Raw genomic sequence first — 23,633 nt, 5'->3', positions numbered from 1 at the left:
GACATATACTGGTGATAATGTGGATGGTTTTAGAGAGCTTGATCCTCTACTGGAAAATTCTAGGGATTGGGAGACATAGATTTTATTCCCAGCTCATCATCTCCTTCACTGAGCAGTGCCTTTGAACACAACTATCCTTGCCATGGATTGTACATACTGCTATACCTTGGTTAGCCCTCTTAATTGGGACCACGAAAGTAAAGTATTAAAGAGAAAGGAGGCTAATTTAGTTTTAGTAGAAAATAATACAGTATATCTCAACGCGTTCAATTCCTAAAATCCAAAATGTCTAAAACAACATAAATACATGAAAAAGCAGTAAAAGCTAAACTAAAACTAAAGTACATGATCAAATCCCAGTGTCAGTTTGTACTAATTATGAATTATTTGGAATTAATTTTAGTGTACCTATGTCAATATGGTATTTTAGTCATCTGTTTCAAATTCATCTTTGCCTATTCTAGCCCCTCTGTCCTTTCCTCCCCTCAGCAAAATTATTTCTTCTCCCTCATTGACTTCCATGTCCATTGTTTCCACCAATGATTCCAGACTTAACTTCCTCCGTTTCCAATCCATGGTATTTATTGAGTGCTTACCGTGTGCAGAGCTCTGGACTAAACACCTGGGAGACTCCACTCCAAAAGAGTTGGGCAAGTCATTTCACTTCTCTGTGCCTCAGTTACCTCCTCTGTAAAATGGGGATTAAGACTGTGAGCCCCATGCTGGACAGGACTGTGTCCTAACCCCATTTGCTTGTATCCACTCCAGTGCTTAGTAGAGTGCCTGGCACATAATAAGCACTTATTATTATTATTATTATTATTAAATGAGAAAACTGAGGCACAGCGAAGTTAGGTGCATTACCCAATGTCACACAACAGGCAAGTTATGGAGGTGGCATTAGAAACCAGGTCTCCTGACTCCCAGGAGAGTCTAACGAATTCTAACATGAATAAGTCCTTCTTGCTGAGTCTTCCTCTGCCTCCTTCCTGATCGTCATTATCCTTCCATTCTCCATTCCGGTTCCACTTTGCTTTTCGATCTACATTCACGCTCGTAGGCTCCCAAATATACCTCACTAGCCATGACCTCGCTCCTTCTATGCAATCTCTCATCTTCGCCTGCCTCCAGGATATTTCCATATGAACTGCTCTCCGACACCTCACTTCATCAGGTCCCAAACTGAACTCCTCATCTTCTCTCCCAAACCCTCCAAATCCTCTCCCCAGCCTCCTCCTCTTCCCATCACTGTTGGCAACTCCACCATCCTCCCAGCATTTTAAGCTCTCAACCTTGGCATTGTCCACGACTCCTCCCTCTCTTTCAACCCCCATCATCAAGCTGTCACCATATCTTGTTGATTTTTCCTCCACTACATTTCCAGAATCTGCCCCGTCCTCTCCATCCCAAGTGCCACCATGTTGGTTAAAAGTCATATCCCAATCTATTATATCAGACCCTTCCTAACCTCCCTTTTTCCACTCTTTCCCATCCCCACACATACTTCTGCTACCTGGATTGTTTTTCAAAAATAATATGCTTCAGTTTTTTAGATGGTGCTCATTTAGAGCCTTCTATGTCCCAAGCATTATTCTAAACACCGGGGTAGATACAAAATGATTAGGTTGGCCACAGTTCCTTTTCCCATGAGGGGCTCACAGTTTAAGTAGGAAGGAAGAAGATTCAGTCCCCATTTTACAGATGAGGTAACTGAGGCATAGAGAAGTGAAGTGACTTCACACATCAGACAAGTGGAGGAAATTAGAACCCAAGTCCTTTGACTCCCAGGCCCATTCACTTTGAGCTATGCTGAAGCTTTCCCCACTCCTCAAAAGCCTCTGAAGGTTTCCCCCTCTGCTATGAATCCAGCAGAAACTCCTGAAAAGTGGCTTTAAGTCAATCATCTCTCTCCCTCCTACTGATCCACTCATTTCTCCCACTGTATCCCAGCTTGCACTCTTTCTTTCACTTAAGCCCACCTAATTATATCTATGACTTTCATCTTTCTCTTTGTTGACCTTTAGTTCATATCCCCCTTGTGCCTTTAACTCTCTCCTTCTCCACATCCAGCAGACGCCTTCTTAAAAGTCCTTCCTAAATTACATCTCTAGAGGCCTTTTTTGACTAATCCCCAACCTCCCACCTCAGCATCACCTAAGCTCATAACGCATCCTCCCCCCACCCCCTATATAATAATAATAATAATAATAATAAAATAATGTTAATAATAAATACAATTTATTACTTAAATTTTAGATAAGTAAAAATTTATTTTACTTTTCTTTATTTTGCTGTCCCTTCCCCTCAGGGAGTTTACAATCTTGAGCGATGATCACATGTACTAATCCTTCTGAACTCTCCCAAGCACATAGGAGTACTCTGCTACACGCGCAGCTCCTCAGTAAATAGTAGAGATGGATTCATTTTTAAATATTATCTTTCATACCATCTTCAGCAAACAGGCACTTTGTCCTTACACACTGAAAAGAAGCAGCGTGGCTCAGTGGAAAGAGCATGGGCTTTGGAGTCAGGGCTCATGAGTTCAAATCCCAGCTCTGCCACTTGTCAGCTGTGTGACTGTGGGCAAGTCACTTAACTTCTCTGTGCCTCAGTTCCCTCATCTGTAAAATGGGGATTAAGACTGTGAGCCCCACGTGGGACAACCTGATTCCCCTGTGTCTACCCCAGCACTTAGAACAGTGGTCGGCACATAGTAAGCGCTTAACAAATACCAACATTATTATTATTATTATTAAAAGCTGTTATTGTCTATGCTATCATTATCTAATGCTAAATTGAAATATGTTTTATTTGCTCTAATCAAGGCAGTCAGGAAATTTCAAAGAGAGGGCAAAGGAAGACTTTGAAGTGGAGGAAACATTCATTCATTCAATAGTATTTATTGAGCACTTACTATGTGCAGAGCACTGTACTAAGTGCTTGGAATGTACAATTCGGCAACTGAGACAATCCCTGCCCAATGACGGGCTCACAGTCTAATCGGGGGAGACAGACAGACAAAAACAAGACCCCAGCTATGTCTTGACATGAGAGAGGACCTGCAAATAATACCTGCATTTACTTTCAATATACAGCTGGTAATAATAATAATAATAGTAATGTTGGTATTTGTTAAGTGCTTACTATGTGCAGAGCCTTTTCTAAGTGCTGGGGAAGATACAGGGTAATCAGGTTGTCCCACATGAGGCTCACAGTCTAAATCTCCATTTTACAGAGGAGGTAACTGAGGCACAGAGAAGTGAAGTGACTTGCCCACAGTCACACAGCTGACAAGTGGCAGAGCCGAGATTTGAACCCATGACCTCTGACTCCCAAGCCTGGGCTCTTTCCACTGAGCCATGCTGTTTCCCAGACTATCAGAGAGCTCAGTTGTCTTGAAAATCACGTGCTCAGAAAGGTAGCTTTAGTCTACTAAATGTGCGTTTTGGAAACTACGTTTTCTGAAATTAGATTCATTTTATAGGTTGTGATGGCATTTTTGTTACTGAGCTTGAGAGCTGGGCCATCATTTTCAAGAGGCATTCTGAGAGTAGCAGAATCCCCGACTCCTTCGAGTCCTATAGTCTTTAAAATAACAGTAACTTGTTTGTTATTGGCTGAGGCCTCTCTGTAGCGTGTCAAATGGCAGACTCCGATTGCAGTTATATAAGAAGCTATTTAGAAATCAGTATCAAGAAGTAAGGGCATTAATCAATAAATCAATGGTATTATAAAAGCCATGTGGCGAAATGGGAATGGCAATGGTCTGGGAGCCAGAGGACCTGGGTTCTAATTCCAGCAACTTGCATTATTATTATTATCATTACCATTACTGTTATCATGAACCATATATTAGAAATAGGGTAACCTAACTGTATTTAACTGCTCAAACATGTGCTCTCCTTCTTCAGGTGGGTTGTATGCCTTCGGTTTGGAATAGGAATTCCAGCACTTCCATAGTTATCATTTCCTCGGAAGGCAAAAATGAAACGATGAACGAACTTCCCTGCAGTACTGTTCATTATGCATTCCTCTCCTGTGTTGTGGGGACTTTGACCCTGGCAATATTTCTACGTGTTTCTTCACTGCCAAAAATGATCCTTCTGTTTTGTGTGACAATTTTGTACATTCTTGTTCTGGAACTCAGCGGGTTCAGGAAAGCACTGGGGTAAGTGGGCTTTATGGAATCTGTCATTAGTGTTCTATTTTATTGAATTGCAGGGGGTTGCTGGATGATTCAATTTAACTGTAGGTGCGGCTATTAAGAAAATATGTAGCCATTAAGGATATACCTTTGTTAGGAACTCTTCTCCACATTAGTGAACTGAAACATATCTTTTTTCCAGAAATGTTTCCCATTCCCAATAAATCAACTGCATTTATTGAGCACTTACTGTGTGCACATTCCTTTACTACACTTTGGAAAATACCATATAACAGAGTTTGTAGACTAATTCCCTGCCCACATCCAGCTTGCATTCTAGAGGGAGAGACAAACATTAATGTAGATAAATACATAAAAGATGTCTACATAAGTGCTGTAGGTTTCAGGTTGGGGAGAATCAAGGGTAGAAATGCGATAGGAAGGACGAAGCAGAAAGAAGTGGGAGAAGAGGAAATGAGGGCTTAGGGAGGAACCCTCTAGGAAGAGATGTGTTTTTAATAAGGCTTTGAACGTGGGTAAAGCGGTCATCTTTTGGATTTGAAGGGAGAGGGAGTTCCAGGCTGGAGGCTGGATCTGGGGGAGGAGTCGTGGTGAGAGAGATGAAATTGCGGTAGAGTGAGTGGATTGGTATTAGAGTAGTGAAGTGTGAGGGCAGGGTTATAGTAGGAAATCAGTGAGGTAATAGCTGAGAGAGCAAGGTGATCGAGTGCTTTAAAGAGTAAGGAGTTTTTGTTCCATGTAGAGGTGGGAAAGATGGACTGAATTGTTTTGTAGAAAAATCATCTGGCCAGCAGCGTGAAGTATGGACTGAGATGGGAGAATCAGGAGGCAGGGAGGTCAGCAAGGAATCTCATGCAGTGATCGCAGTGGGTTAGGATAAGTGCTTGGATAACGTGGTACCAATTTGTTTGGAGAGCGGAGGGTGGATTTTAGCCAAGTCGTGAAGGTCGAACCTACAGAATTTGTTGAGAGGTTGAATACAGTGCTCTGCACACAGTAAGTGTTCAGTAAATATGACTGGATGAATGAATATGAGGATTGAATGAGAGATGAGTCAAGGAAAATGCAGAGGTTACCGGGTTGTGAGACAGGGAGGAGGTCGACAGTGATGGAAAGGTCAGGGGGAGGACAGGGTTTTGGTGGGAACGGAAGGAATTCTGTTTAGAGGTTTAGTGAGAAGCAGCATGGCTCAGTGAACAGAGCCCGGGCTTGGGAGTTAGAGGTCATGGGTTCAAATCCTGGCTCTGCCACTTGGCAGCTATGGGACTGTGGGCAAGTCACTTCACTTCTCTGTAAAATGAGGGTTAACTGTGAGCCTCATGTGGTACAACCTGATTATCCTGTATCTACCCCAGTGTTTAGAACAGTGCTCGGCACATAGTAAGCACTTAACAAATACCAACATTATTATTATTAGTTGGAGGTGTCAGCCGGACATTCAGGTAGAGATGTTCTGAAGGCAGGAGGGAATACGAGACTTCAGAGAAGGCGTGAGATCAGGTCTGAAGATGTAGACTGGGGAATCATCTGCATAGAAATGGTAGTTTAAGCCATGGGAGTGAATGAATTCTCCAAGGGAGTGGGTGTAGCTGGAGAATACAAGGAGACCCAAAACTGAACCTCGAGGGTGGAGGGTGGGAGGCAGAGGAAGAGCCCGTGAAAGAAACTGAGAATGAATGGACAGAGAGATAGGGTGTAGGATGAAGTGGGACTCACAAGACGTGCGTGTGTGTGTGTGTGAGTGTGTATGCTTAATACTTTTATGTTTAACGTTTTACATAATTTCAAACCATTCAACATTCCAAATGCAATGGGTGCCTGAGAGCTGTATGGTATGATGGTGTTAAATGCTTACAATGTGTCAAGAATCGTACTAAACCCCAAAGTAGATACGTGGTTATCAGATTAGATATAATCCCTGGACCACATGAGGCTCAGACTAAATTGGAGAGAGGAGGAACTGTTCTTCATTTTACAGACGAGGTAAAGGAAGCAGAGGGAAGTTAGGTGACTTGCTTAAGGTGAAGCAGCAGACAAGTGGCAAAGCTGGAACTAGAATCTGGGTCCTCTAAATGCAAGGCCCGTGTCCTTTCCGTTAGATCACCGTGCCTCGTGCTTTTTAATTTTTCCCATTTATATATGTCAATTTCAGGAGTGTATCGAGAAGCTAAGACATGTGCAGGAAACATTTGGCCTGGCACTGCCTCCCCCTTCATATGTGATAGACACCACTCTCCCCTCCTTCAAAGCCTAACTAAAATCACCTCCCTCTAAGAGACCTTCCTTGACTAAGCCCTCATTTCTCGTAGTCCTGCCTTCAGGATGACTCTACTTGAATTCCCAGCCGATCCCCTCAAACTCAACATGTTCGAAAAAGAATTTCTCATCTTCCCACCCGAACCCACTCCTCACTCTGAATTCCCTACTATGGTTATCAACACCACCATCCTCCCTGTCTCAAAAGCCTGGAAACCTGGCATTATCTCATCTCTCTCCTCCAACCTGCGCATTCAGCCTGTCACCAAATCCTGCAAGTTCTTCCTTCATAACCTCTCTAGCTTTCACCCCTTCCTCTCAGGCCAAACTGCTTCCATGTTAGTCCAAGCATTTTTCATATCCCACCTCAACTACTGCACCTCAGCTTCCTTCCTGGCTTCCCTGCCTCCAGTCTTTCCTCCAAAAACGTACTTCAGTCTTGACTTCATTCTGCTGCCATAATCATTGCTTTCTAGAAATTGTTCTGCACAACTTTCTCAAGTCATCAAAAACCTTCAATGGTGCCAGTCTGTGTCCTCATCAAGTAGAAACTCCTCACCATTGGTTTTAAACCATTCAATCTGGTGTCTTCTCGCCTATCTATCCTCAGATCTTTCCCACTGCAACCCAGCGTGCACATTTTGATTCTCTGGCACCAATCTATTTACTGTGCTTCGATTTTGTCTTTCTTGGCATCAACCTTTTGAACACACCCTCCTTCCTCCCTGGGACTCTCTACCACCGCATGTCCAACAGAACACCTCTTGCCCTTCTTCAGATCCCTATTAAAATCATAATACTTGCAGGAAGCCTTCCCTAACAAACCTCTCATCTCCCCACCCTACTCTTCCTCTTTTCTGTGTGACCTACGTCCTTGGGACTGTACCCTTTTAGCACTTTGAAACTCAACCCATCCCCATAGTGCTTATGTACGCATCCTTGGTACATGCTTACCAACTCTCTCATGTTGTACTCTCCCAGGTAAAGTGTTCGGCGCACAGTAAGTGCTCAATTAATATGATCCATTCATTGATGCTTAAATTCTGCTGCTTACCCGATCTTCAATTAAATAAACATCTGTCTCCCCACCTAGATTGCGAGCTTCTTAGGGATGAGGATCTCGCAAGCGCTTAGTACAGTGCTTTGCACGAAATCACGCTCAGTAAATACCGCTGGTTGACTGATTGGTAGAGTAATTTAGAAACCAGTGAGGAATTTGATTATGGTGTCCCCTCATGCTTGTAGATTGAATTGGGTATGCGTGTGTATAGAAGCACATATTGAGGGTCAGTAAATACAACTGATACACTTCAGTAGCTGGGCCAGCAGGTCTCTTTTCGGATCTTGCCGGTACTATATATTGAACGCTTATTGTGTTCAGAGCACTGTATTAAACACTTGGGAAATTATGGTATAATGGAGTTGGTTTACACGTTCCCTGCCCACAGTGAGCTTACAGTCTAGAAGGGCATTCAGACATTAAAATAAATAAGTCAGTTAATGATACGTTCATAAGTGTTGGGTGACAGAGTATGGTGAATAAATGTGCAAATAATAATAATAATTGTTTTTCTAAAGTACTATGTGCCAAACACTGTTCCAGTTGCAGGGGTAATGCAGAAGGCAGTAGGAGAAGGGGAAATGAGGGCTTATGCAGGGAAGGCCTCTTGGAGGAAATGTGCTTTTAAGAAGACTTTAAAGGTGGAGTGAGTAATCGTCTGTCGATATGAAGAAGGAGGGAGTTACAGGCCAGAGGCAGGATGTGGGTGTAAGGTTGGTGGTCAAGTAGATGAGATCAGGGTACAGTGGGTAGGTTGGCATTAGAGGAGCAAAGTGTGTGGGTTGTGTTGCAATAGGAAAGCAGTGAGGTAAGATAGGAGGGTTCAAGGTGATTGAGTGCTTTAAAGCCAATAGTAAGGAGTTTCTTTTTTTTGCAAAGGTGAATGGGCAACCACTGTGGGTTCTTGAGGGGTGGCAAAACATGGACTGAACAATTTTGTAGGTAAATGCTACGAGTAGCAGAATGAACTATTGAATGGCATGGGGAGAAACAGAGGGAGAGAGGTGAGCAAAGAGCCTCATGCAGTAATCAAGACAGGTTAGGATGAATGCAGTTTGGATGGAGAGGAAGGGATGAATTTGAGCTTTGTTGTGAAGGCTGATCCAACAGGATTTGGTGACAAATTGAATTTGTGGACTGGATGAGACAGTTGAATTGAGGATCACACCAGTGTTATGGGCTTGTGAGACCGGAAGGAGAGTGGTGCCGCATAGAGTGGTGGGAAAATCAGGGGAGGGTGGGGTGTGGATAGGAATATGAGGAGTTCTGTTTTGGACAGTTGGAGGTGTCGGCAGGACATCCCAGTAGAGATGTCCTGAAGGCAGGAGGAAACGTGAGACTGTAGAGAAGGAGAGGGATCAGGGTTGGAGATGTAGATTGGGAAATAATCTGCATAGAGATGGTAGAGGGGACAGGGCGTATGTCTGTGGTTATATTATACTCTCCAAAGTGCTTAGTACATTGCTCTGCACACAGTATATGCTCAATAAATGCGATTGACTGAATGAATGAGTTCCCTAAGGGAGTGGGTGAAGATGGAGAATAGAAGGGGACCCAGAACTGAGCCTTGAGGGATTCACTTATTTATTCATTCAATCGTATTTATTGAGCGCTTACTGTGTGCAGAACACACTACTGAGCTCTTGGAATGTACAATTCGACAATGGATAGAGAAAATCCCTGCCCAACAACAGGCTCGCAGTCTAAAAGGGGGAGACTGCAAAACAAAAATAAGTATTAAGGCATCAATACCATCAAAATAAATAGAATCATAGATATATGCACATCATTAATAAAATAGAGAAATAAATAATATATGCAAATATACACAAGATTCCCTCAGGAAAAGGGTGGGAAACAGAGGAGGAGCCCGTTAATGAGATCGAGAATGAGCAGCCAGAGAGATAGGAGGAGAACCAGGAGAGGACAGTGTCATGGAAGCGAAGGTAGGATGATGTTTCCAGGAGAAGGGGGTGGTCATCAGTGTCAGAGGAGGCTGAGAGGTCGAGGAGAATTAGGAAGGAGTCGAGGTGGTTTGATTTGGCAAAGAAGGAGATCATTCATGCCCCCCTCTCTTTCTAATTTCGCTTTGTGTTTTAGGAGGATTTTGACTGGCCCCTGCGAGTGGAACTGAAAAAAACCCACTGGCAGTATAAAAAATTCCCACATCAATCAATATTATTAATTTGTTGGGCACTTATTATATGCAGATTTGTAGTCTTAAATTCTCATAATGGGAGACTCTATCATTATCATAAATGAAAACGTTTGGGACATGTTTTCCCTTGCCTCAAGCAACTCCAGTGTTTGCCCATCCACTTCCGCACCAAACAAAAATTCCCCACCGTTGGCTTCAAAGCACTCAATCACCTGCCCCCCCTCCTACCTCACCTCACTATTCTACTGCAACCCAGCCCACACACTTTGCTCCTCTAATGCTGACCTTCTCACCAGGCCTAGATCTCGCCCATCTTGCCGCTGACCCCCCGTCCTGCCTCTGACCTCGCACGCCGTCCCTCCTCAAATCCAAAAGACAATCACGCTCCCCCACTTCAAAGCCATATTGAAGGCCCATCTCCTCCAAGAGGCCTTCCCTGATTAAGCCCCCTTTCCTCTCCTCTCACCCTCTTCTGCATCACCCTGACTTGTTTTCCCCCACTTCCAGCCCCATAGCACTTACGTACATATCTGTAGTTTTCTTATTTATATTATTGTCTGACTCCTCCCAGTCTAGACTCTAAGCTCGTGGTCATCAAGGAATGTGTCTGTTTCTTATGATATTGTATTCTCCCAAGCGTTTAGTACAGTGCTCTGCATATAATGAGTACTCAATAAATACGATTGAAAGAATGAATGAATGAACACAAGGGCTTTAGGAATTCCAGCTCTGGGTACCAGATATAGCAGGAATCTTGGGGAATCTGAGGGCCTGGACACTGCTCAGAGATGTACAATTTGAGGTATTGCAGCTTCAGATAGCAATCCCATGTCTTAGACGCTAAGGTTGTGGAGGTCAGGGAATGTGTCCGCTTATTTTTTTCTTGTACTCTCCCAAACGCTTAGTACAGTGCTCTGCACACAGGTAAGCCTTCAATAAATTCGACTGAATGAATGAATTAATATAAACTATGTATATATACATATGTATGCACGCAAACACACATGTATACAAATTCCATGATAAATTGTCAATGTAAAGATTAGCATTTCCCTGCAGAATCCTACAACATTGACAAGGCATAACATGTATATCATTAGAAAATAAGTCTGGGAAATAACCACTCATCTTGATTACAGACTAGAAAAAAGAAAAGGTGGTTTTATTAATTGTCTCTAATCTACTTTAGGAAGGGCAGAGTGATAGATGCGGCTTTTTTTTTTTTTTTGGATAGAGGGCTGCCTCTGTTTGTAAAAGCAATTTTTAAAAATTATCTCCTCGCATTATGAATCCAATTCCTCTGTAGTGCTTTCCTGGAAATCTGAAATGGAGGAAATTCCAGGGGTGGGGGAGGGAGAGAGTGGAAAGAATTACAAAGTAATCCTTTATTCTGTTCAGTAATTTATAGGAATGATCCTCTACTTAGGGTATAGAATTTACTTATACTGCTATTCCCCAGTTAGTGTTGCTGAAACTGAAATGGTAATGCAAAAATGCTAAATGAAATATTACTTCCCATAGGGAGTGTTGTAAATGCATTCAGGTTTTCCCCAAATCCCAAACGATAACCAAAATGATAGACATCTATTACGAAACAGTGATGAAAAAATGCGATGTGATCCAATACCAATTTAAATATAAATTCATATGAAAGATTTGCCATTAAATTTTTGTAAATGTATATAAATACAGTACTAACTTGTAGTGAGGTATCTTTCACGTCTCATTTAGCTAAAAGACACCTTGTGCCAAGTTTAGGTTTTTATTTATCTTCCCCTTGGAAGCTCTTTTGGATCAAGGAATTTGTTTCTTGCTTCTGTGGTGCTTTGTGAAGCTGTAATAAAGTGCATCAAGTTGGCATGCGGTAAATCTCATTACTATTCCTACTGCTATTATGATGACTACTATTAGAGATCTATTGTTAGATATGCTAAATAGATGTCATTATCTAAGGTCGACTTGAAATAGGCTTTAAACGCTTTATTTAAATGATCAGCCAATGGTATTTATTGGTCCTTTATTGTGTGCGCAACATTGTACTAAATGCTTGGGAGAGTATAGTACAATAGAATTAGTAGTCTTGTTCCCATCTGCAAGGAGTTTACATTGTAGAGGGCAAGAAAGACATAAAATAAATTATGGATATGTAACTACCAGAAATGGTGGAGGTGGGGTGTTCTGGGAGAGATGTGTCCATGGCGTCGCTGTGGGTCAGAGACGACTCGACAGCATAAGACAAGACAAAAAGGAGTGCTGTGGGGCTGAGGATGGGGTGAATATGAAGTGTTTTAAGGGTAATGATCCAAGTGCAGAGGCGATGCAGAAAGGAGGAGGGAGTAGGGGATAAGAGGGCTTAGTTGGGGAAGGCATCTTGGAGGAGATGTGATTTTAATAAGGCTTTAAAGGTGGGGAGAATGGTGGTCTATCCTATATAAAGGGGAAGGGAAGACAAATGCTTCAGAGGGAAGGGAAGTTCTCTAGCAAGGTAAACTTTATATCAGTCTGTCAAAGTACGAGAGCAATATAAATTTTGGTTGATGACTCTATACGATATTGAGATTTCACTTGCATTGAACTGAATGGAGGACTATTTAGGACCCTAATCGCCTCTGTTTGGGGAAAGGATTCCACCTTTCCACTCTGTCCCTGAGTTTGGGCTCACTTTCCCCTGTTCACCTCTGAAATCGTACTTTCATCCAGTTGTATTTATTGAATGCTTACTGGGTGCAGAGCACTGCCTAATCAAAATGGCAAAAGTCTCTGCTAAACGAAATTAAGGCCGACAGGAAATTTGGTCCCAGTTGCTGATAAGGGGAAATTGTCCATTCTAGCAAGAGCTAGACTACATCTTGGACACAAATTACCTCAACCATTAACCTTATAGATTTATTTCCTCATCACAATATTTATGTCTCCATTTAAAGAGGTCTCCTTCTCTCGGTACATTGATCTTGAGGTTTCTAAGGGGACAGCAGTACCTGTTTTTTACAACTATAATATGTATTCAAAGTGTCTTCTATCTTCAAAACTAGAACTAATTTGGGGTTTTCTGTTGGTGTTTCTCCCTCCTTTTTTCTTTTAAAGGGGAAGCTCCAATTATATGCACGGCTATGAACCTATATTAGCCATTTTGCTGTTTTCTTGGGCTCTGGTTCTCCATTCTCGGCAAGTGGACTTGAAGTTACGTCTGGACTACCTCTGGGCTGTGCAGGCAAGATGGTCCTTTTTCCTTTCTGTTAAAACAGGCTAATGAGATGTGTGCATAGTTTCTTCATTTGGGCCATAATTCTTTAAGGGTGATCAGTCTATGCCACCAAAGCCATTTGAAACAGCATACGCATCATTCTGTAATGTTCAGAAGTTCAAAAATTAGATTGTGTCATGGGTGTTTGCTCCTTGCCATATCCAAATGGGTTATGTTTTTAAATGGTGGGGCAAATTTTGCTATTAGATATTGACTTTATTTTCTACCGATGTGAACCACATTCAGCTCCGTGAATGAAGAGCTCTTTAGACCTGCAAAGAATGAAGCGTATTGTTATTCTGACACTGTGTAGTGATAGAAATTTGGTTCTACATATCTGCTTCTCAGAGTTCAAGTTCTGCAATGACAAATTCCTTTTAGGGAAAATAAATTCTCAGACACTAAATTGTGACTACATTTGTATGAACTGTATGCAAGGCCTAGTTGGTTGTTTGTTCCCATTAATCTTACTGTTATTAATTTGGTTCTCAGCTACTTTTGATGTCTTGATTGCTGTATCTTATCACTGAACTCCTTATGAATAAGATTAGGAATTTTGAGAAATGATGCGTTGAAAGTGGATGTGATGGATTACGCAGCAAGGGGAAACCATAACCTAATTCTTCTATTGATGAATCAGAAATCTTAAGGACTCATTATACAATGAACAGCGGTTGAAGTAACAATGTACAGTGAGAACTATATCAGTAAAATGTAAAGTAAACTATATCAGTGGGGTTGGTTGACTTTTCTCTAAATCATCTTTCCCTAAATTAGCGCATGTCGGTTCTTGCCCACAGTGAGCTTACAGTGTAGAGAGGGGGAGAAAGACATAAATATTAAAAAAAAATTACAGATATGTACATAAGTGCTGGGAGGCTGGGAGGTGGGGAGAGCAGAGGAAGCAAGTCAGGGTGACGCAGAATGGCGTTAGAGAAGAGGAAAGTGGGGGAAGGCTTCCTGGAGGAGATCTGCCTTCAATAAAGCTTTGAATGCGAGGGGAGTAACTGTCAGATTTGAGGAGGGAGGGCATTCCAGACCAGAGGCAAGACGTGGGCAAGGTGTCTGCATTGAGACAGGTGAGATTAAGGCACAGTGAGAACGTCAGCATTAGAGGAGTGAGGCTGGGTTATAGTAGGAGAGTAACGAGGTGAAGTAGGAGGACATTTTGTTCCAGATCAGATGTGACAGGGAAGCAGCTGTTTTCATCTTCCCTCTTTCCCTGGAGTGAGATCAGGATATGTCCACCTAACCCCCAGATGACAGAGGCCCAGGTTCGTACATTATTATATTTCAAAATCTGTCTGGCTTCACACTTACTCTGCCCAACCAGGTTTTTTACTCCTATTCATTGACCTCAACTCTCAAAGTCCCAGGACAATTCAGCCATCTCCTCCGGGCTCCCCAAAACACTGGACTCTTTATTCTCAAGGCCCTCAAGGACAATTCAGCCATCTCCTCAGGGCTCTCCTAGTCCCTGGTCTTTTTACTCTCAGTGACCCAAAGACAATTCAACCATCCCATCTGGTTTTCACCAGATTAAATTGTTTTTTGCTGCCTTCGTTTACCTCACGAACCCAGCCATGACCTTTCGATCCCTCCCCTCCTGTTGGCCCATCCCAGGCCTCTTCTCCTCACGTCCCTTCCCCTTGGGCCGCCCCCACTCCTCTTCCCTTCTCCATCCCGGTAATACCGTCCTGGGACCACCCCTCCTCCCTCTCTCCCAGCACCCGCCCATCCCTTTCCCCCTCGTTGCAGCCCCCCATCAGCTCCCTCCCATCCAAACCCTCCCCTCCCCACATGCCGTCTCCTCCCCTCTGCCCCCTCCACAGCTTCAGCCTGTGGAACTCCTGCTTCATCATGGGGAAGCTTTCCATCATTCTTGAGCTGTTACTGACTCGGTCACTCCTCCTCTTCTCCATCACTGAAAACTGGCTCTCCCCAGTCCACATGGTCTCCCCAGCTGCCCTCTCCAGAGTGGGCCACCTCCTTTGTCATCCTTGACAATAGATTCCATCATCACGTTGAAAGATGTCAAATATGATGAATAGAAAAGGCTTCGAAGCACCAGGTAATCTGGATTTCTAGAAAGATTACATAGTTTGTGGTGGTTGGCTGTTCCTGGTGAAGATTTGTATTTACTTGGATGCTTAGAAGAATGGTAACAATTTGTCCAGTTAAGATTACCAAAGAGCTTTCTAAACTTTGCTCGTGTTTACTGTGTTCCTATCAAATGCCAACATTTAATCTGGACTGTCAGTGTGCCTTAACCTGTTGCTATGTTTTTAAGCCAAGTAGTGGCTAGTTAATTATTTCTTAGACTGTTTGATTTGCTTTTAAGTGTAAAAATTTCCAATTCTCAGATTAAAATCTAAAGAGTTTTCACTATAATTTTTTTTTGGGGGGACACATATGAATGGTGCTAGTAAGAGCCCCACATGATATCTTATTTAGATGGTGTAAGAAATCAATCAATCAATAAATCAATCAATAGATTTTATTGAGTGCTTTCTCTGTGCAGAGCACTGTTCCAAGAGGTTGGGAAAATTTGTAGAGGTAATAATGATAATGCTGGTATTTGTTAAGGGCTTACTATGTGCCAAACACTGTTCTAAGCGCTGGGTTAGATACAAGGTAATCACGTGGTCCCATGTCTTAATCCCCATTTTACAGAATAGGTAATTGAGGCACAGAGAAGTGAAGTGACTTGCCCACAGTCATACAGCTGACAGGAGGCGGAGCCAGGATTAGAACCCTTGACCTCTGCCTCCCAAGCCCAGGCTCTTTCCACTGAGCCACACAGACCATTAACAAAGGCAGTTCTATGTTGACAGGGCAGCAATTTACTACCAGCTTACTACTTTCACTTTCTGCAGGTAAAATCGCCTGGAAAATCCTGGAAGTTTAAGCTATCAATGTTGACACTGTCCCTAGAAATACCAAATTGAACCCTTTTGAATCTGATGAGGGGGAGTCATTCAAAGATTTTGCTCCAGGCTTCACTGAAAGGAATGCTCGGGTACCTTGTGTATTCAGAGTCCCAAAGCACCTTGTCTGTCCAGTAAAGCCTGTGATTTCTATTCAGTCTTCAAGAATAGAGGACACCTGTTTTGCCCTAGGGCCTAGGATCTGGCAATTTAGCGGGGATTTGATAGCTTTGTCTAACTGTGTGCATAACTTGGTGGGCGTCAACACTGATGAAAAACATTTCAACGGTGTTGTAAAAGCAGCAATTTTGTAGAATGCCTTACGGAATAGAAGAGCCCTATCTCCACCGGCCAAATAAAATGCTAAGTAGCCATTTCCTTTTTTGGAAACAAGCAGACAGTATGCCAGCGATATGCCTGTTCTGATGCATTCCATTCTCTCAGTTTTGAAATGCAATTCCTATGCTGTACTTTAGGAATTAGACTGAAGGACAATGTTATATGCCATTAAAAGTTTCAATTTCACATCCGTACAGGTTAGGACAGTCTGACGTTTGTGTTCAATAAATTCCATTCTGAATTAGGGATTTTAATTGCAACATAAAGCCCTCTAATATCGAGCAGTTATGACTAGCGGCATGTAATCTCAAAGACGTTCCTACTCTAGGTTACTATCACCCAACAGATATAATTTTTTTAATGCCTTTCCTTATGCTATTACTACATTTATTAAGCACTTAACCTAATGCAAAGCACTGTATTTTTCCCATCCTCTTGCCCCTTGGACTGAGATTAAGAACTCAACACTGAATGGATCTCAGAGGAAGCTCTGCCCACCATTTGTGTTGATCGTACTGGGATAGGAGAAAGGAGGCTTGGCTGTCATCGTATTGGACATCAGATGGGCCACAGTTTCTTAAACAAGTCATTCTGATTCATTAGGCCTCTGTTTTCTCATCTCTAAAATAAGAACATCCATGTCCTTCCCTCCCTATTAAAAATTTATGAAGACAATAGGAAAAAAACCATGAGATATCAGAACAGGCCGCCCAGAACATTTATGGAATCTTCCAAAGGTTTTTATCAATCAATCAGACATCCGTATTTATTGACCCCCTTTTGAGAACAGGACCCAGTGCTAAGCATTTGGGGATAGCAATAGGAGTAAAGACATACCCTTACCCATCAAGAAGTTTACAATCCCACTGGGCCAGACACTGAAACATTTTATACAAATAAGAGGAGTGAAAGTGAGAACAAAGCTACAAGTGGTAATAAATAAAATTAAATAAAGACTAAAGAAGTAAAGAAGAAAGACCAGATTACCTGAAACAACATCCACACAAGTGGTAGAGCTTGCTATTTAGGGCTGTGTGTCAAGGGTGACTTTGGTTAACCCAAACTAGGTGATGGAAGTTAATCAGGGAAGAGCTCCTGGAAGAGGTAGAATTTCAGAAGGTGACAACATGGTGGCTTTGAAAGATAAGAGGATTCTAGGTGTGACGTGCCTGTGCCAGAAAGATGTTTGTGGTGGGAATACTTAAAGGAAAAGCATGGTGTGAAGGTTAGCTTGGGAAGTAGCTAGTAAAGACAGCAGATTAGTAAGTAGGATAGAGCTAATGGAGAGCTTGAAAACCATTGGTTGGGACTTTCTGTTGGATGAAGAGAGAAATGGGTAATCACTGGAGGCTTTTGAGGAGCGGAAAGACAAGTGCCAAACTAATCCTTATTCTCTCTGCTTCCCCTAGCTGTAATTTATTTTAACTTCTGTCTCCCCTGACAGCGGAGATTGAGTTGACCGACTCTGTTCTGTCGTATTCTCCCAAGCGTTTAGTACGGTGCCCTGCACACAGTTAGCACTCCATAAATACCGTTGATTGAATGATGTTCTGAGGAGCAGAATGGAGTATAGACTTAAGAAGAGAAAGGTTTAGGGGCAGGGAAACCAGCATTTTGATAATCTGTCCAGGGGTTGATAATGATGACTTGTGCCAGTTTCCTAGATATTTGAAGAGAGAGAAATGGATGGACCTGGGAAATATTGTAGAGGAAATGCCAGTGGGATTCAGCAACGGAATGATTGTGAGTGTTAAAAGACAGTGAGAAGTTGAAGATAATAACAAGGACATGGGCATAATAATAATAATAATTATGGAAATTGTTAAGCGCTTACCGTGTGCAAAGCATTGTTCTAAGCGCTTGGGTAGATACAAGACACATCTCTCACCCCCAATGATCTGGCCACCTATTTCCTCACGAAAATCAACACAATCAGGTCTGAGCTCCCCAAAGTCACCCCTCCGCCTCTCCCCTCCCCCCCACCAACCCTCTCCCCTACTTTCCCTGCAGTATCCTCAGAGGAGATCTCCTCCCTCCTCGCAAGTGCCACCCCCTCCACCTGTGCCTCAGACCCCATTCCCTCTCACCTTATTAAAACCATCGCCCCTGCCCTCCTCCCTTCCTTAACTTCTATTTTTAACCATTCAATCTCCAATGGCTCCTTCCCCTCTGCCTTCAAACATGCCCACGTCTCCCCCATCCTAAAAAAACCCGCTCTCGACCCCACTTCCCCCTCCAGTTATCGCCCTATCGCCCTACTACCCTTCCTTTCCAAAATCCTAGAACGAGTCGTCTACAGTCGCTGCTTAGAATTCCTTAACTCCCATTCTCTCCTGGACCCCCTCCAATCTGGCTTCCGTCCCCTCCACTCTACCGAGACTGCTCTCTCTAAGGTCACCCATGACCTCCTTCTTGCCAAATCCAATGGCTCCTACTCCATTCTGATCCTCCTTGACCTCTCTGCTGCCTTTGACACTCGACCGTCCTCTCCTCCTCCATACCTTATCTCACCTTGGCTTCACGGACTCCGTCCTTTCCTGGTTCTCCTCTTACCTCTCTGGCCGGTCATTCTCGGTCTCCTTCGCTGGCGCCTCCTCCCCCTCCCATCCTTTAACTGTTGGAGTTCCTCAAGGGTCAGTTCTTGGCCCTCTTCTGTTCTCCATTTACACTCACTCCCTCGGTGTGAGTGTACCTTACTATTACGGCTACCTTACTATTATGGGCTCTCGTTATATCCCGGCTAGACTACTGTGTCAGCCTTCTCTCTGACCTCCCTTCCTCCTCTCTCGCCCCGCTCCGGTCTATTCTTCACTCCGCTGCCCAGCTCATCTTCCTGCAGAAACGAACTGGGCATGTCACTCCCCTTCTTAAACAACTCCAGTGGTTGCCTATCGACCTCCGCTCCAAACAAAAACTCCTCACTCTAGGCTTCAGGGCTCTCCATCACCTTGCCCCTTCCTACCTCTCCTCCCTTCTCTCTTTCTACCGCCCACCCCGCACGCTCCGCTCCTCTGCCGCCCACCTCCTCACCGTCCCTCGGTCTCGCCTATCCCGCCGTCGACCCCTGGGTCACGTCCTCCCGCGGTCCTGGAACGCCCTCCCTCCTCACCTCCGCCAAACTGATTCTCTTTCCCTCTTCAAAACCCTACTTAAAAATCCCCTCCTCCAAGAGGCGTTCCCAGACTGAGCTCCTCTTCCCCCTCTACTCCCTCTGCCATCCCCCCTTTACCTCTCCGCAGCTAAAGCCTCATTTTCCCCTTTTCCCTCTGCTCCTCCACCTCTCCCTTCCCATCCCCACAGCACTGTACTCGTCCGCTCAACTGTATATATTTTCGTTACCCTATTTATTTTGTTAATGAATTGTACATCGCCTTGATTCTATTTAGTTGCCATTGTTTTTACGAGATGTTCTTCCCCTTGACGCTGTTTATTGCCATTGTTCTTGTCTGTCCGTCTCCCCCGATTAGACTGTAAGCCCGTCAAACGGCAGGGACTGTCTCTATCTGTTGCCGACTTGTTCATCCCAAGCGCTTAGTACAGTGCTCTGCACATAGTAAGCGCTCAATAAATGCTATTGAATGAATGAATGAATGAATTTGCTCTCATGGCTTTGACTACCATCTCTACGCAGATGACACGCAGATCTACATCTCTGCCCCTGTCCTCTCCCCCTCCCTTCAGACTCGCATCTCCTCCTGCCTCCAGGATGTCTCCACCTGGATGTCGGCCCGCCACCTAAAACTCAACATGAGCAAGACTGAGCTCCTCATCTTCCCTCCCAAACCCGGTCCTCTCCCAGACTTCCCTATCACCGTGGATGGCACAACCATCCTTCCCGTCTCTCGGGCCCACAATCTCGGTGTCATCCTTGACTCGTCTCTCTCGTTCACCCCACACATCCTATCCGTTACCGAGACCTGCAGGTTTCACCTTTACAATATCGCCAAGATCCGCCCTTTCCTCTCCACCCAAACGGCTACCTTACTGCTACGGGCTCTCATTATATCCCGCCTAGACTACTGTGTCAGCCTTCTCTCTGACCTCCTATCGTCCTCAATCTCCGCGCTCCAGTCTATTCTTCACTCCGCTGCCCAGCTCATCTTCCTGCAGAAACGATCTGGGCATGTCACTCCCCTTCTTAAACAACTCCAGTGGTTGCCTATCAACCTCTGCTCCAAACAAAAACTCCTCACTCTAGGCTTCAAGGCTCTACGTCACCTTGCCCCTTCCTACTTCTCCTCCCTTCTCTCTTTCTACCACCCACCCCGCACGCTCCGCTCCTCTGCCGCCCACCTCCTCACCGTCCCTCAGTCTCGCCTATCCTGCCGTCGACCCCTGGGCCACATCCTCCCGCTGTCCTGGAACGCCCTCCCTCCTCACCTCCGCCAAACTGATTCTCTTCCCCTCTTCAAAACCCTACTTAAAACTCACCTCCTCCAAGAGGCCTTCCCAGACTGAGCTCCTCTTCTCCCTCTACTCCCTCTACCACCCCCCCTTCACCTCTCCACAGCTTAACCCTCTTTTCCCCCCATTTCCCTCTGCTCCTCCCCCTCTCCCTTCCCATCTCCTCAGCACTGTACTCGTCCGCTCAACTGTATATATTTTCATTACCCTATTTATTTTGTTAATGAAATATACATCGCCTTGATTCTATTTAGTTGCCATTGTTTTTACGAGATGTTCTTCCCCTTGACTCTATTTATTGCCATTGTTCTTGTCTGTCCGTCTCCCCCGATTAGACTGTAAGCCCATCAAACGGCAGGGACTGTCTCTATCTGTTGCCGACTTGTTCATTCCAAGCGCTTAGTACAGTGCTCTGCACAAATACTATTGAATGAATTGAATGAAAGGTTGTCCCACGTGGGGCTGTCTTAATTCCCATTTTACAGATGAGGTTACTGAGGCATAGAGAAACTAAGTGGCTTGCCCAAGTTCACAGAGCGGAACTGAAAGTGGTGGTGGTGGTGTTGACTATTGGGAAAGTTAAAAGGAGTGAATTTAGGAGTAAAGATGAGTTCAATTTAGACAAGTTGAGTTTCAGGTGGATCCTTCTCAGTTTTTTTTACCATCTCTTTCACTGTCTCAACATCTGTCAGTGGGTATTGGTCAAGGCCCCGTTCTGGCTCTTGTTAGTCCATCGCCAAATCCTGTTGTTTTTTCCTCCACAGCATAGCCAGATTCAATCCCTTCCTCACCATCCAAGTGCCCCCCAAACTAGTCTGGGTATTATTATACCCTGGCTTGAATACCTCATCTCCCTCCTCGTTGAGCTCCCTGGCTCCTGTCTCTTCTCCCCCCATCCATTCGTCACTCGACCAAATGAATCATTTTTCTAAAATATCAAACTATATTTGTTTCTCCACTCTTCAGAAATCTCTAGTGGTTACCTATTCCTCTCCACATCCACCAGAAACCCCTGACCATTGGCTTTAATAAACTCCCTCAACTCTTCTCCCCCCACTCATTCACTCTCGTTTCCTATTACACCCAGCTCAGAGTTTTCAAGAAGCAGCGTGGCTCAGTGGAAAGATCATGGGCTTTGGAGTCAGGGCTCATGAGTTCGAATCCCAGCTCTGCCACTTGTCGGCTGTGTGACTGTGGGCAAGTCACTTAACTTCTCTGTGCCTCAGTTCCCTCATCTGTAAAATGGGGATTAAGACTGTGAGCCCCACGTGGGACAACCTAATTCCCCTATGTCTACCCCAGCGCTTAGAACAGTGCTCGGCACATAGTAAGCGCTTAACAAACACCAACATAAATAGTTTTCATTCTTCCAAAGCTAAACTAACAACTGTGTCTGATTTTCCTCTCTTCCACCATGATCTCTTGCTCAAGACCACCCCTCTGCCTACAACCCCTCGCTTTTCTTATCTGCCTTCTCAGCTGCCCTGTCTCCTACACACCAACTCTCCACAAATTAGTCCTATTTACTGACAGAGGCCTCTGATCTTTTGATCCTCTCCAGTTTTCCTAAGTGCCTCAGTTTATCTCCATACCTGAACTTCCTTCTGTGGTTGCAGAAATCGATGTCCTCCACACCAACCTCTCCACTGAACTCAGCTCCCTCATTCACTGGTCCCTTCGCTGTTCTCGAGACATTAATTCACAGTCCTGGATCACCTCCACCTTATGCTTCCTCTGCCCCTGTGCACAAGTTGCAGAGTGCTACTGGCAGAAATCAAGATATTAGGCTGACCTCACCCCACTCAAATTCATCCTCACCTGCTTTAACACTGCCTTCTCTCTGTCTGGCAGTGTTATTTCTCCATCCTTACTAACTCCCATGCAGGCTGTTTCAGACATTTAACTCTCTCTTTAAACACGGTCTCTCCCCAACTCATCTCTTGCCCCTAATGATCTGGCTGCATGCTAACTGATAAAATTGAAACCATCAGGCATGATCTCCCTAAAAATCTCCCCTGCTCTTCTCCAAGCCCTCCGTCCAAAGCCTTTGGATTTGTTATGGAGATCATTGGCCTTTGAGAGGGCGGTTTCTGTGGAGTGAAGGGGTTGGAAATGATATTGAAGGGGGACAAGGAGGGAATTGGAGGAGAGGAATTTGAGAGAGTGGCTGTAAACCACTCCCTCAAGGAGTTTGGAGAAGAATGGTAGGAGGGAGATGGGGCCATAACTGGAAGCAACTGTGTAATCGAGGGAGGGTTTTTTAGGATAGGGGAAAAATGAGCATGCTCGAAAGCAGTGTCAAAGAAGCCATTGGTGAGTGAACAGTTGAAAACGGCAGTTAGAGAGAGAGAAGAAGGAAGGGGCAATTGTTTTGATAAGGTGTGAAGGAATGGGGTTGGAAGTACAGGAGGAGGGGGTGGATTTTGAGAGGTGGCAGGAGATTTCCTCTCAAGATACTCCTGGGAAAGATGGGAGAATTGAAGAGGGGGTAGGAGTGTGGAGGGACTGAGGAAGGACAGGGTAGATGAGTTAGGGAGCTAACTCCTGAGAGTGTCAATTTTCTTAGTAAAGTAGGTGGCCAGGTCAATGGAGGAAAGGAATGGGGCAGGCAGGGAGGCAGGAGGACTGAGGGTGGAGTTAAATGTCTGGAATAATTAACAAGGGCAATCGGCATGGGGGTCAATAAAGGTGGAGAAATAATTTTGCTGGGCAGAGGAGAGGGCAGAGTTAAATCACGCAAGGATAAACTTGAAGTGGATTAAGGCATCCTGATATTTAGATTTCTGCCAGCAGAACTCTGCGACTCATGCACAAGAGCAAAGGAGGCTGACTGTACAGGATCCATGGCTGTGGGTTAGTGGTACGAGATCGATGAGGGGCCAGGGGAGCGAGTGAGTTGAATTCAGCAGAGTGGGTTGTGTTGAGAGAGTCAATTTGGGCATCAAGGGAAGTTAGTTTGTGTATCGAGGCTAAGCAGATCATGATGAGCTGAGAGAATCGGATGGGGTCTAAAAATCGGAGGCCTCCATGTGAGAAAAGTACAGGTTGACAGGGAGATGTGTGGAAGAGAAGGCAAGATG

The 23,633-nt window shown here is 44.3% G+C and overlaps 1 protein-coding gene across 1 annotated transcript in view; it reads left to right on the top strand.

Annotated features, from left to right (window-relative positions):
• ADCY1 (adenylate cyclase 1) overlaps positions 1-23,633 on the top strand; it is a 333,336-nt gene that overhangs the window by 244,596 nt on the left and 65,107 nt on the right. Inside the window, 2 exon segments of the mRNA XM_029062682.2 lie at positions 3,912-4,168; positions 12,724-12,850. Of these exon segments, the coding sequence (XP_028918515.1) occupies positions 3,912-4,168; positions 12,724-12,850 (384 nt within the window).

This window comes from Ornithorhynchus anatinus, chromosome 4 (assembly GCF_004115215.2).
Source record: "Ornithorhynchus anatinus isolate Pmale09 chromosome 4, mOrnAna1.pri.v4, whole genome shotgun sequence".
Classification (NCBI taxonomy): Eukaryota; Metazoa; Chordata; class Mammalia; order Monotremata; family Ornithorhynchidae; genus Ornithorhynchus; species Ornithorhynchus anatinus.
This window is presented reverse-complemented; position numbering and strand designations above follow the sequence as displayed.